Raw genomic sequence first — 14,353 nt, forward strand, 5'->3', positions numbered from 1 at the left:
CTTGCATGTTCGTACGTTTCTAGCACCTATGATACCAATCATATTCTATGGTAATGCACCCTTAATTGGGACGTACATAACATTCATGTACATTGCAATTTCTTTAGATGGAAATCATGAACCCCTTCTCATAAAATTTGCTTTGGGAACCATAAACTATGACGAGTCATGGGTGTAGTTCATGAGGAGGCTGAAAGAATGTTTATATGACAATACACAAGTTGGTTTCGTAAGTCATATGTCTGAGTCAATAGATTATGTACTTCGGAGAGTCTACCCCGATTCATATCATGGCTATTGTTGTAAAAATATAGTTGAAAAAATACAGGCTTCGACATGTCTAATATATGTAAACATTGCTCGATAGTTAGTTGTGTTTTTATTCTCCATGCCCTCATTCTTGGAAACTCATTTGCGGTGTGATGTGCATACCTCAAAGCTTCTGGAAATGTCTCCAAAATCCATACCTAATATAACTTTAATCAATAATGATTTGTCGATAATTATATACACTTTAATCGGTAATGTATAATAGTAATTACACCTAACACAAACCTTAAACGGAAGGTGAAAACCGGTCACCATATACGTCGACATCTTCTGGCTAGCCACATTCTCCTGATCTCGTAAATATTTGTGGATTTTTTAAACACGAGGCATAATTGTGTTTCACTATAGCGCCACCAAAATGTACCCCAGGCTAACCTGTCGTACTCATTATAATTAATACAAATCATTTTGTAGTTATAAATAAATACTAAATTTAGTACCTGTTCCAATTATATACATTATCGGCGAGCTCATAAACTACCGGCGAAATGCACGTATCTATATCCCGTCCTATGAGACCTTTCAACAAAAACAATATTTGTATAAGCATTACCACCTCATCATCGCTACAAGTCAAGAATGTTGGCCCTTTTATATAGTCTTTTATATCTTTCAGCCGTAAATCTTCATATCTTATATTTGGGAACAACTGATTCCGTAATAAAGATTTTGTGTTGCGTTTTGTATTGATTACATCAACATAAGGGCCAAATCTCAAACTGTTAATCAAACAAAATTCAGTTTCACCATAATCGACGACCCTGCCCTATAACTCAAACCGAAACCTCCCAACCCTGGCTACCAGTCTACCACCACATCGCGAACCTCATGCAACATCATCAAATGACATAACATCGGGTCGCCATTCGGGGTGGGCATACCAATGAATGTTCCAAACGGTGTCTCTCTAAATAATTCAAGTTGTCTAGTATTTAGTCTTTGAATGAACTTCCTCGAGACAGTCCCCACCACTCCTCTAAAAGTTAATTATACAGGCCATCCACGCATACTATGCCACAAAAGATAACACATATATGGCAACAGTTAAAAAAATAAAAACTTAAATGCCCTTCTTCCAAATTATTACATCAATACTACAAATTCCTTTAAACGATATAGCAATGTACTATGCAAGAGGGACAATTTGTGTAACACAATTTAAGACATAAATTTCATTATTTTTCAAAGTACATTGTTATTTTAAATAGTTATAAATGTTAAACTAAGCTAATTTATATAACATAAATTTATCAAAGCATATTGTTATTTTAAATAGTTATAACTTTTAACCTACACTAAGCTATATAACATAAATTTAAACCTAAAACCAACAAGAATGCTAGAAATTACAAATATAAACCTAACCTAACCTATATAAGATAAATTCCTTTAAACAATATAGCAATGTACTATGCAAGAGGGACAATTTTTGTTACACGGTTTAAAACATAAATTTCATCAATTAGCAAAGTACATTGTTATTTTAAATAGTTATAAATTTTAACCTAAACTAAGCTAATTAACCTAAATTTATTAAAGTAAATTGTTATTTTAAATAGTTATAAAAAATCATAATCACATTTACCCAATCCCAATCACACCTACAACATTGTTTATTAACACAATCCCAATCACATTTACAACAAATTCAAAATCGTAAAAAAAAAATTAAAAATCCGCAGAGGCCTTTGTGGATCTGTTCTTCAAGACCACACCTTTGAGGAATTGTTCTTCGGGTAACAATGGCAGAGTCGCGATTTTCAAACTTTTTCTGATCTATTAAAATACCATACACCCTACATAATATAATTCTCAAGATAATATTGATTCAATAACACATTTTTAAAATAAAAAATTGACGTTACTAATGCTAATTATGATTTCATAGAATTTCAAAACGAGGATAACACTTACATGAATTCCATACCCACCGGATAAGACATCATTGTGTAATTTTTGCACTTTCCGGGATCGTCTCACCGTTTCTCTTTTGTTCGATCATTGGTCCGGCGATGCAACAATCTCGTCTTCCCAATTTCGTTTTCGTCTTCCGCAGCAACCTCCCCCTAATGAAACCCGGTTTATGTTTCCACAGCGAAAGAAGTAAGGAACGGGTTATTTTTTTAGTGAATTTACAATATTAACCCTATCACTTAATTCCTCAATGATATTCCTATTTCCGCAGAGGGTAAATGGGTTCTCTGCGGATCCCATAGTGATTCTACAAAACTTTGATTTTCATGGTTAAAATGTTAAATTTTATGAAAAAAACTTTTATAAAATACATACTCACCTCATTTTTCAGATTTGATCGAATAAAACGAGATACACAAACCTACGAAAAGTCCAAAAATAACAGCAAGTCAGACTCGGAGTCAGAGTGTCCGCGTGGGAATTAGGTGTGTGGCGGCGACTTTTCCACATAATATGAAGAAAAAGCAGCTGATTGCTCTCCACCATCCAAAATTTATAATACGACTTCTTTTTTCTTTTAACTAAATATCCATTACAAAATTAAAAAAGACAGCTCTCATGCCTCTCGGATTATGTATGTCGCCTTCATCAACGCATACACATCTGCAGACACTCGTAATCTTGTATTCGATTATCCATTGAATTTTGAATTCTTAGAAGCTTCATCAATCGTCATACGGAGGAGCTACTGATTGAAGCAAAAGAGGCTGATTAATTAAAACAAAAAGAAAATCCGTTGTGAGGTAGGCTCCACCGTGTATGTTCCTTCAAATTCACTTTTACTTTTTGTTCAATCTCTTTTACAGTAATTAATCATCATGTTGATTTAGGTTTTCTCTTTACAGTGAGTTTGACGCTATAATCGTTGATTTATTGGAGTCAATCGAGTTATTGGGGCTAATATCAGGATATAAGTTTATATTAAGCCCCTGGATTTGACTCCGAGGGTTTACTGGTATGCCGTCTACACATCTTTCTCTATCTCTTTGATTTGAAACTATTAGATTTGGAATTATTCGTTGTTTGATTGTTGCCTTTTTAAGTTCTGAATTAGTTTCTTAGCTCGATGTATTATGTTCGGAGTTAATTATAGAGATGATTGCTTATAAATTATGAACATTCGAGTCATTCCAATAATCCAGTTTGCCAATCGCCTTCGCGTTTAAACAGTATTCAAATCGCTAAACCCTTGTCCCCTTTACAAATAGGCCTCGATGCAAGGATATTCAGATGCTCACTGGATTTTACTGTTGGCCGATTAACTTTTTCCTTATATGATATTCCTACTATATTGCTAATTTTAACAAAAAAAAGGTGGAGTAGGAAGATTGATGATTGAGAAAGGTTTTGTACTTTGGAAGGTAATGTGAAAGTAAATGAAGTAGTTGAATCTTCTTGATGTACTTCATCTGGCTCCACCTCGTGAAGGTTGCAAAAAGAATTTCATTCAAGATTTCCCATGCAAATTACTAATAGTACCTACATGTCCATTGTCATCACTACAATTTTTTGATGCCCTTTTTGATCTCTTACCTTGAATTGTATCATATATTCTTTTTGTTGTTATTCACCAACATGGTTTCATTTGTCATTTTACAATGCTACCCCAGACATTGATAGAAGCTATATTACCTGATTATTGAAATTTCAGATCTGACTTTTCTGGAATGGATGATATAAAAGCTGTTGAAGAGGGTTCAACTACAAATGGTGAAAGTAGTACAAATTTACCAAATGATAAACCCGTTTCAGATGCCTCAATACCCTTAAAGAATACATCTGATGAACCTGAAACTGAACAAGAAACCTCCATTGATAATCTTTCTACCCCTACAGAATCAAAACCTGATGATTTCCCAACAGAAAAAGATAGTCCCATGGGCGAATCTCTTGCTCAAGAAGCAGCAGTTCCATCAGAAACATCTGCAGAAAAACCAAATAATCCAGAATCATCTGTATTACTTGCAAAAGGAGAAAATGGAGATCCTTTAGTTGTGTCCAATGATAATATTGTTAAAGAAGTCAAGAACATGGGCCCAAAAGTAGGTGATATTGACACAGCTGCACCTTTTGAATCTGTTAAAGAAGCTGTTTCCAAATTTGGTGGCATTGTTGACTGGAAAGCCCATAAAGTTCAGACTGTTGAGGTATTTATTATCTTCTTCAACATCTTTTTTTCATGTTTTAAAAAGATATTCTCTTTGGTCAATGACTTTTGACTTGTATACATCCAACGTCTTTAAAATTGCCACTAGCCAATCAAATCACTTTGCCTTAAAAATGAGTTGAATGCAAGAAATGGCAATGTAGTTCCATTGATTTGTTGTTTGTTATTATAGCATTCTACTTTCACTCTTCCTAATAGAAAATTGTATTTTGAAAAATCTATTTAATTATAGCAAATTTTCACTCTCATAAATGGGTAGATTTTCCAAGTTTAGTCCTTTAATAAGAAAAAAGTTTAAAGTGTAATGTTATAATATGATGCTATTTCTTGTAGAAACGCAAGTATATCGAACAAGAACTCGAGAAAGCAAACGAAGAAATCCCATTATTCAAAAAAAAATCCGAATCAGCAGAAGAAGCTAAACTACAAACCTTAAAAGAGCTAAACACCACAAAAAGACTCATAGAAGAGCTAAAACTAAACCTAGAAAGAGCCCAAACTGAAGAACATCAAGCCAAACAAGATTCCGAATTAGTAAAACTAAGAGTCCAAGAAATGGAACAAGGAATCACCGATGATTCCAGTGTTGCTGCCAAGGCACAGCTCCAAGTCGCCCAAGCCCGCCACGCAGCGGCGGTTTCCGACCTCGAAACCGTAAAAAACGACCTCGATTCCCTCCGTAAAGACTACGATTTACTGGTGGCGGAAAAGGATGTCGCCGGAAAACGAGCCCGGGCGGCGGCGGCTGCCGCCAAGGAAGTCGAGAAGAAGGTTGAGAATTTGACCATTGAACTCATGATGGCGAAAGAAACTCTGGAATCGACTCATGCCGCCCATTTGGAAGCCGAAGAACACCGGATTGGAGCTGTGATGGCGAAAGAACAAGATTCGTTGAATTGGGAACGGGAATTGAAAAAGGCGGAAGATGAAATTAGAAAAGTCAACGAACAAATCGGTTCGAATAAAGATTTGAAATTGAAATTAGATGGATTGAAAACGGAATTGGCGGTTTATATGGAATCGAAATTGGAGAGTAATGGGAGTAATGATTCCGGGGTTGGAATGGAATTGGCGAAGAAGGATTTGGAAGCGGCGAAGGAGAAGATTTCGAAAGCAAAAGAAGAAATCGCGTTTTTGAAAACGGCGGCGGGGTCGCTTAAATCGGAGCTCGAGAGAGAACGGGCGGCACTTACCGCGGTGAAGCAGCGGGAAGGGATGGCGGCGGTGGTGGTTTCGTCTCTTGAATCGGAATTAAACCGGACGAAATTGGAAATTGCTCGGGTTCAGGCGAAAGAGAAGGAGGCTCGGGAGAAGATGGTGGAGCTTCCGAAACAACTCCAAGTGGCGGCGGAAGAGGCGGATTTAGCGAAATCACTGGCGGCGGAAGCTCGGGAGGAGTTGAAGAAAGTGAAGGAAACGGTGGAGCAAGTGAAGGCCGGAGAACGGACGATGGCGAGCCGGTTAGTTGCCGCCCGTAAAGAGATCGAGGCGGCGAAAGCTTCCGAGAGGTTGGCGTTGGCAGCGATTGCTGCGCTAAAAGGGAGTGATTCCGGGGCTGGAATCACGGATTCCGGAGTTACGGTTTCGTTGGAGGAGTATTACGAGTTGAGTAAGAAAGCACATGAAGCGGAGGAAGAGGCGAACGCAAGGGTTGCGGAAGCGATCTCCCGGATTGGAATCGCGAAAGAGTCGGAATCAGAAAGTTTGAGGAAACTTGAGGAAGTGAAGTTGGAATTGGCGGAAAGAAAGGGAGCTCTCGAGGCATCATTACGGAAAGCGGAAAAGGCAAAAGAAGGGAAGTTGGGGGCGGAACAGGAATTGAGAAAGTGGAGGTCGGAACACGAGGAAAGGCGGAAATCGGGAGCGGGAGCGAGAGGGAGTTTTGAAGAGGTGAAAAGTGTGGGACCCGGGAGCCCTTTGCCACCCCGGAATGTGGCAGCCGGAATGAAGACGGTATTGCCGGAAAGCGGCGGGAATACGACGGAATCATCACCGGAGGTGAGGGGTTTGATGAAGAAGAAGAAGAGGTCGTTTTTTCCAAGGATATTTATGTTGTTGAGAAGGAATAAGAGAGGTTAAGAGCTAAGTGGGTGGTGTTTAAGGCGTTGATTGTATACATGTAAACATATAATGTTGGTTTTGAGTGATTGTAATTGTGTTTTTTTTTTTTTTTTTTTTTTATTATGATTGTGATTCATTTGTATGAAAGGGTGATGAGGGAGGGACATAATAAGATTGGGGTTTGAGTTGTGTATTGTTCACTTCTATATTGGTCAGTGTTCACTTCTATAAAAGTAGCTAACAAAACTATCAATTTAAATAAATATATAACGTGAAACGTATCAAATGCTAATATGGCATTGCAATTTGCAATTTTAAAACAAACAAGTTTTAACCATCGTTATCAAAAGATCATGTTATAGACAAAATTTCACGGATCGTATTTAATTTTTTTTCGCTTGTCTTTAAAATAGTCATTATGAAACCTTTTATTATTATTATTATTATTTTTCATAGATAGAGACTAAAGAGCAAACTTTACACACAAATAGTAGGCGGTGACAGTTGGTGTGTGCTCTTGAATGTATGTATATTTTCTTGAGTATATTTTGTTTTTTATATAAGGAATTAAAAAATTAAAAACAAAAGGTATTTTCGTCATTTCACAAACACATAACAAAATTTGTTAACAAAGTTAGTCATAAGGAATATTTGTGTGCAATGTTTGCTCCGTAGAAACCATCCATGCAAAAAGTACTTCATAAGAACTATTTTAAAGACAAACAAAAAGCTTAAGGACCATCTGTGAAATTTTGACTATATTACATGTTACTAAGAATATCTTAAAAAATAAACATAAGATCGAATATTACCATTTTAATAGCGTTTTATGATATTAAGTAAAATAGTCTTCTGAATAATTAGGTTTTAACGTGGTTGGATTGATATGGGAATAATTCAAAATATTTGAAATATAAAAAGACAATGAAAAAAATATTGTATACTTTTCAAAATTTCAATTGAGGTTGGTTATTATAGTTTGACAATGAAATATAATTATTAATTGTTTTTGATATTTTTTATTCGAATGTAAAATACGTTGCCACGTCCCCACGTTGGCATCTCTTGACAAAAATAAGAGTAGGCTTTTTGAGGAGCTTTGTGGTGTGAGCTTTTTGTTAATAAAAGGTAGATTTCAAAAAATTTAGCGGATTAGAAGTCATGTTTGTTTGAAGTTGTGTGTTTTTTATTTTGTTTTTTGTTTTTTATTTTTTGTCTTTCTCTTATTTATACATAAAGGACTCTGTTAAGCTTGTGATATACTCTGCATCACATTCTGTTTGTGATTAAATGACAAAAAAGATGAGTTAATTTTCTTCTTTTTCTTTTAGCGTTGAATTTTATAAAAACACTACCAAAATGCTATAAAAGTGAAGCAATTACACATGAAGGGCTAAAACTGAATTTTGTAACCAACTCACTTAGTTGACTGTAAGTTTGTGTTCCTACTAACAAACCATCCAAACCAGAATTTCAATAGCGTCAAAAATAGTTTCATTTTTAAGTTATTCGATCCAAATAACTTAAAACCCACCAAGTTGTCATGATAAATGATTTCATAACTTCTTATTCGGTCCTTTAAAAATGCATGGAATCAGCCCACATAAACATTTCCAAAATTGAAATTGTGGGTGAAAGGGAGACATTACCAACGAGCAATCGCACTCCACAAGCTAGCCTATGTGCAAGTTGTTCAATTTAACTCACAAATTAACTAGCACTATAAATTTTTGATGTGTGTATTTGGTCATAGACTTGCTTCTATAGCTTCTTTGTGTTTAAGTAAGTCTTTTCAAGTATTTAAAATGTGTGAATTACTCAAAAGTGTTATATTTTATTCTAATGAGTTCTTAAAACATAACCTTGAAGCAAATCTTCATAATTATATTCATCGATGCATATAGAGATGCAAGATTAAATAGTTTGAAAAGAATTGAAAACTTGACAGAGATGATGGTTGAAACAAATAAGTACACAATATATGCAATGGCATGTCCTTTACTACAACCAGCAATTTCACAACATAAGCAACCTTCATCGATGTTCAAAAGGGTTGAATATCTTTGCCTCATGATGATCGAAAAATGTTGATTTTATGTTCTTGAAAGACTAGAAAAACCATTGAAGTTAGTGGCACTCTGGGATGGAACACGACAAGTAGTGAGAAGATCATCATCCTATTCTCATTAAGGAGATGTATGTGGATTATGGTTCGACCCGTTCATATTTTTTAGGTCACCTATCATTTAATTGTATTCAATTGGTCATTAAACTTTTTTTCAGTGTTCTTGTTACACCATTAACATGCATTTTAATTAGTAATTTTGTCATATCGGATGTCATAATGGATGCAATGTTAATGTTAGTTAGATCTAACTGAACAAAGTTTGTAATTATTTAAACCCACAATGGTTGTCATGGAGGATTCTATACATGCTGAAATCTATTTCAATAGTACAATGAGAACTAAAAAAATAGTTTAGTGATGTACGGAATATAACTAAAAGGTAAGTGATCTAAATAGCAAATTGAATATCCTTGGTTGCCATTTTATCACATTAGCTTTATTTAGGGGGTATTTGACAAAAAAAAAAACTTATGGTTTATTAGATTATAACTTATTAGCATATTAGTTTATAAGCTAATAAGTTAGAGGGAGTTAACTTATGAAAAAATGATTTATTAGTGATTTATCACCACTATAAGTTGTTTTTATCCAAAAAAAAAAATTATACCTTATAGCGGTATAGAACCGATAATAAGGTAATAAGCTCATTTGCCAAACACCCACTTAATTTGTTGAAAACCAGGTAAATTTAATTAGATGTTAGAATGATGTTTTATACAGAAAAGGGTTATGTACATTGAGAAAACTATGCACATTCATTCTAGGTGTTGTTTGGATTGTCGATAAAAACTCATTATTTGATTAATAATATTTTCAAAAAAATATAGATAATAAGCTTTTTAATGTTTAATAATTCGAAAACAATTTCAATTATTGACCTTTTGAGCGATCAAAAATATTCACAATGAATTTTGAACCTGTTATAACAAAACAAATTATATATAATGTTTTTGTAACAGACAAACGGATATTAACCTATCTCCAGTTTTTAAACCGAATGAATGGCGATCACTGATGATAAATATTTGAAACACTAAAAGGACTTGGGGTTTAACTTTTGAAACTTTATATTTATGGGGTGGTTTTTGTCGATTGCCTTTTTAACATTTTATAAAAAAGAGTAAATTACACGAATGGTCCCTATGATTTGAGATAATTTATGCATTTGGTCCTAACTTATTTTTTAACTACAATATTGTCAAGAACCAGATCCCGAAAGAGTTTGAATAATGGTTTGATGCCATGGGTTGGATAGGTGCTTAACAAGATTGTCGATGGGCCCCACATGGGTCACGTTAGCCTGCACGATTATTCCTAGCATTGCCACCATTGCAAGCCTCCCTAAAAGTTTAAACATTAATTAAATTAGTCCAAAAAACCTTGAAATAATCCAAATTTAAAGATTAAAAAAAAAAAAAAAAAAAAAAACTGGCACCATTTTTTATCTCCTTAAGCTTCCACTCATGAGCATTTTTAATATCTTTAGCAAGGCCTAGAGGATTTAGCAATGGCCCACCAGGATATCTGTTGCATACATATGCATAAACTGTGAATTTGATCGAATGGAATTGAAATGAAATTATAAAAGAAATAGAAAGATTATATAATAATGTAACAAGTCATATCATTTTATGATCACGTTTGATTGTCCATAAAATAATAAAATCTCGTTAAAACCTTATAACATTTTTTTAAAGTTTCTTAGATAAATAAAACTTTATTTTAATTAAAAAAAATGATAATTTTTCAACAGATTTATTGTTGAGGGCTACATACATGAAAATAGGTTATGCAAATTTTCATTTCAAAACAGCTGACAAATGTCATTTTAGTAATGGTTATAGAGTTATATTATACCCTGGTTCTAAACCTTCTAGGGCAGCTTCTAAACCAAAAAACGAGCCTTCTTTAGCTTGAGACCCTGGATTAGTGAAATCCATGTACCTTTTTGTCTCAGCAAACCTGTCAAAACTCCAAATTCAGTTCCAAAATCAGAAATCAGATGATTTTAACTTTTAAGATCAATACAAGATAAAATAAAATCGAGTTTTAAATTAAGTTACCCCATTAAAAGTAATTGAACAATGAACAGTGTTCTAGTACTCGCAAAACTGAACTTGGTGGCACCCGCTTCATACCACACTGGTAAGTCACTTATCCCTGTTACCCGAAGCAACTACAACCAAAAAAAAAACATGAAAACTATTTATAAGGGATAATCACAAAATTTACAAAAATGGGTTCAATCGAGAATTGTAAAATTGTTTTATGAATGATCTCCACCATAAAAACGTAACCTTAGAATATGTAAACAAAATCGTATTTTGTTATTATATTGCAAAGTTGTTCATTCTTTTGTGAAATGATGTCATTTTGCATCCTTTTATCTAAATTTCACGGTTTGTAGGAATTTCATGATAGTTGGTCATTTTGTGTTTATGGGGAAAAGATGGTCAATTTGTTAAATCACTAACACAACATAAAAGTCTGATATATCTTGGAACCGAAACTCTAACACTGTGTGACCCTATACAAAAAAGGAACTCACATCAGTAAAAAGAATTCCAGCAACTCCAGCCATGGCGAATCGGGAATGAACCAGCTCAGCTTGCACATACCACTTCAAGCTCTTCGGGTCCTCTCCAAGTCCAAGTGGGTCAAACCCAAAATCTCCCACAAGACTTTACATAATAATAAAAATATAAAATAAAAAAATAATGTAATAAAGATTTCAAGATTCAATAGTATCATCAAATGTTGTATTGTAATTCGTAAGGCTCACGTTCCATCAAGATAGGGTGGAGGGTCAAGCCCAGGAAGCCATGTAGGTCTTTGTTGAGCTTTAATGGTTGTTTTCAAGAATCTTGAACTCCTATAGCATCTACCACTTGTACCAAATGCTCTTCTGTTTGTACTACTGTAGTTTACAAAAGAAGATGAAGAACAAGAACATGCTAAGCTTCTCCCAATTGAAACACTCATCTCTTTCTCCTTATCAAAAACAACCCTTGAAAAGTTCAAATGTGAAGCATAGAAAACCAATTAGGGTTTCTTTGGGCCCCACTAATATCCAAACATGTGATGGAAACTCACAACTTATCCAAAAACCCTTTTCAGCCATTCATTCATAAACATTCAAAATAATCAAAATAAACACACCAACAAACACCTTCATCAATAAACAACAACTAGTAAGTACTTAAGATTCTCCTTAATCATTACAACAATAATCAAGAAAGTTCCTTTTTTTTTAATGTAAACAAAAACAAACTAGAATTATCTTTTGATTAAGCATAAGAAAGTCTGCTAGATATGCTGAAAGAGCTAACTTTCATTGGAGTAGCAACAACAAGAGGAGCTTCAGGTGAATCAGTAACTGCAAACTTTTCATGCATGAAACGACTATCAACAATGGAGTCATCTTTAGGGACAATCTTGTAGCAATAACAGCTCTTCAATCCCATCTGGTTTTTGTAGCATTCGTGGGACCCATCTTTCACTTTTTGAAAATTCCATATCACACTGAACTTTCCCACAGTAGCAACCAGATGACGTTCTTGCTTCCCATCTTCAGTCACCTATGTCAAATTTACCAAAATACCCATAATCAACACAAAACATATATACATTATACATTATACAATACAACAATCTATGAACATAGGTGAAATTGAAACATACCCAAGAGAATTGGGCCCCACGGAAGTTATTGTTGACACCAGCTCTATGAGAATCAAGAGGATTCAATTTCAAAAGTCTTGGAGCTGAAATATTATTTCCCATACGCCCTGAAAAACCTGTCTTTGATTTCCCATCTTTATCAGTAAATAAAGTGCAAATGAGGATCAAATACGTATCAGTTGTTCCCAAAATCCACTTCCCATCGTAAGTAACATCAACATGAGTGATCGGTGCTCCAAGTCCAGGAAAAGCAGTTTTTGCTTGTCTCATGGAAGTGATGGAATACAATCTTATCTTTCCATCAACAGATCCAACAACAATGGATCCATCACCAGTTGTTGCAAAGCACTGGAAGTTTGTGCCTCTAGAGAATTGATGCCCTTGTGTCCAGTTCAAGACAGGGGTATTTGTGTCCACGAGGTTTTGAACTATTCCATGTCGATCTCGCATGTCCCATCTGCAAAGACGATTATCATCCAGACCTAAGAAAGTTGATCCAGAAGGGTCCATTTGAGCTCCTTTGCTGTCGTTTGTTACGTCTCTCATGGTGATATCAGTTCCATCTTTTGCAAATTTCCATTCGGTTACTACTTTTCCTGTTTCTATATCGAATTGGTGGAGACCATTGGTGTGTGGCTTCCCAGATCTCATTGGACTCATTAATAACATGTTTGTTTCGGCTTTCATTAGAAGGGCTTTTCTAGGTGCGGATTCGGTGTGACCTTTCATGGAGCTGTCGAAATTGACATAAACCCCTTTTCCATGGATGCCATGGCTGTAATTTTTGACGACTTGAATACCGGAATCACTTACCAGAAAACTGTTGTCTAAGGCTCCTAATGCTAGGCTTTTTATGCTTCCCCCTTTTGCAGCCTCCTCGAACTCTTCTCTTAGGTCATGGTTTGCTCTGACTGGAGTTTTGAAAGCAGGGCTTTTGGAGAAACTGTCTTCAGCATCCTCCCACATGGAATCATCAGCAGCTTCAGGATTTGCCCATGATACGAAATCTTTTCCGTAAACTTTAGCTTTGTTTTCATCATTACATTCAAATCCGTAAGTGTTTTCAAACAAACACTTCTCGTATTGGTCGATGAAGACCTTGTAATCCTCGATGCTGAAAAACTTCATAGCATAAACACCATTTGAGACAAAATCTATACGTCGCTGATCCATTATCGGCTTCAGTTGCAACTGTTGATCAACAGGAGACCGAACTTTTGACCCGACTTTCAAAAACCAATATAGATCTTCATCTCCCTCTTCATCGTCTCCGTCTTCTTCCATAGTCGTTTTAACGAAAGAGTATGAACTGATTTTATCGGCGACGACCCATTTCGACTGAGCAGTGTTTCCACCGGTATGAATGTAAAGCTTAACGGCATTCTTCAGGGCTTGGTTCTTAGATTGGTATTTCAGTTTTAGGGCTTTCAACTTTGCATCAATTTCGTCAACAGACGAGGGTGTCTTCGTTGGGGTTTTGGAGGGTGAATGGTGGTCTTTGACGTCTTCGTAATTTTCTTCTTCTTCTTCAGACTGTTGTTCTTCTTCCTCGGATTCAGAGTCGGAGATTTCCAAATCCCGGCTTTCTGCGGCACCCATTTCGAGTTTCTTTGAAATTGATTTGGGTGTTAGGGTTTGTTAACGAAGCTGCAGTGAGATCTGAGTGAATAGTAGTGGGGAAAGGCAGGAGAGGAGCGTCGGTAGGTGGAGGTGAAGAGGCGCGCAAATTGAAATTTTGAAATGACTGATGACTGCTTCAAAATTAGGGTTTCGGTAGTTGCCCACCACTCACAAACTATTTTCAAATGGAACCATTATATATTAATTTTTAAATAAGAGAAAATCCTTTTTTTATCTATATTTAAAAAAAAACAACAAAAAAACACATAATCATTATTTATTTTTAAAGTTTAGAGTAAATTACACGAATCCCTTACCTATCTCTATTTTTTTCTATTTAAATAATAATCTTTTTAGATAAGACAAAGACCAAACGCGTAACAAAAACAACC

General features: G+C 35.2%; 3 protein-coding genes across 6 annotated transcripts; 1 reads left to right on the forward strand and 2 right to left on the reverse strand.

Moving 5' to 3' along the window:
• The first annotated feature begins 2,803 nt into the window (after positions 1–2,803).
• Positions 2,804–6,738, forward strand: LOC145096890 (protein WEAK CHLOROPLAST MOVEMENT UNDER BLUE LIGHT 1-like). Of its 4 annotated transcripts, none has more exons than XM_079034273.1 (4): positions 2,805–3,061; positions 3,150–3,259; positions 3,956–4,451; positions 4,805–6,738. In XM_079034273.1, the coding sequence occupies exons 3-4, from the start codon at positions 3,972–3,974 to the stop codon at positions 6,548–6,550; spliced, it is 2,226 nt and encodes a 741-aa protein (XP_078890399.1). In that variant the 5' UTR covers positions 2,805–3,061; positions 3,150–3,259; positions 3,956–3,971; the 3' UTR covers positions 6,551–6,738. The 4 variants fall into 4 exon arrangements, with proteins under 4 accessions (XP_078890400.1, XP_078890399.1, XP_078890398.1 ...); XM_079034272.1 differs by having other exon boundaries at positions 2,805–3,047; positions 3,135–3,259; XM_079034271.1 differs by having other exon boundaries at positions 2,805–3,047.
• A 2,965-nt stretch (positions 6,739–9,703) lies between these two features.
• On the reverse strand, positions 9,704–11,682 carry LHCA5 (photosystem I light harvesting complex protein 5). The gene is made up of 6 exons (XM_079034276.1): positions 11,443–11,682; positions 11,209–11,341; positions 10,724–10,836; positions 10,518–10,622; positions 10,096–10,184; positions 9,704–10,001 (listed from the first exon to the last, which is right to left on the reverse strand). Exons 1-6 carry the CDS (start codon positions 11,640–11,642, stop codon positions 9,859–9,861), a joined length of 783 nt encoding a protein of 260 aa, XP_078890402.1. The 5' UTR covers positions 11,643–11,682; the 3' UTR covers positions 9,704–9,858.
• A 128-nt stretch (positions 11,683–11,810) lies between these two features.
• LOC145096891 (Vacuolar import/degradation, Vid27-related protein) lies at positions 11,811–14,140 on the reverse strand. The gene is made up of 2 exons (XM_079034275.1): positions 12,342–14,140; positions 11,811–12,238 (listed from the first exon to the last, which is right to left on the reverse strand). The coding sequence occupies exons 1-2, from the start codon at positions 13,938–13,940 to the stop codon at positions 11,948–11,950; spliced, it is 1,890 nt and encodes a 629-aa protein (XP_078890401.1). The 5' UTR covers positions 13,941–14,140; the 3' UTR covers positions 11,811–11,947.
• Positions 14,141–14,353: the final 213 nt, after the last annotated feature.

Source organism: Lactuca serriola, chromosome 4 (genome assembly GCF_051521515.1).
Source record: "Lactuca serriola cultivar US96UC23 chromosome 4, Lser_US96UC23_V15, whole genome shotgun sequence".
Lineage (NCBI taxonomy): Eukaryota > Viridiplantae > Streptophyta > Magnoliopsida > Asterales > Asteraceae > Lactuca > Lactuca serriola.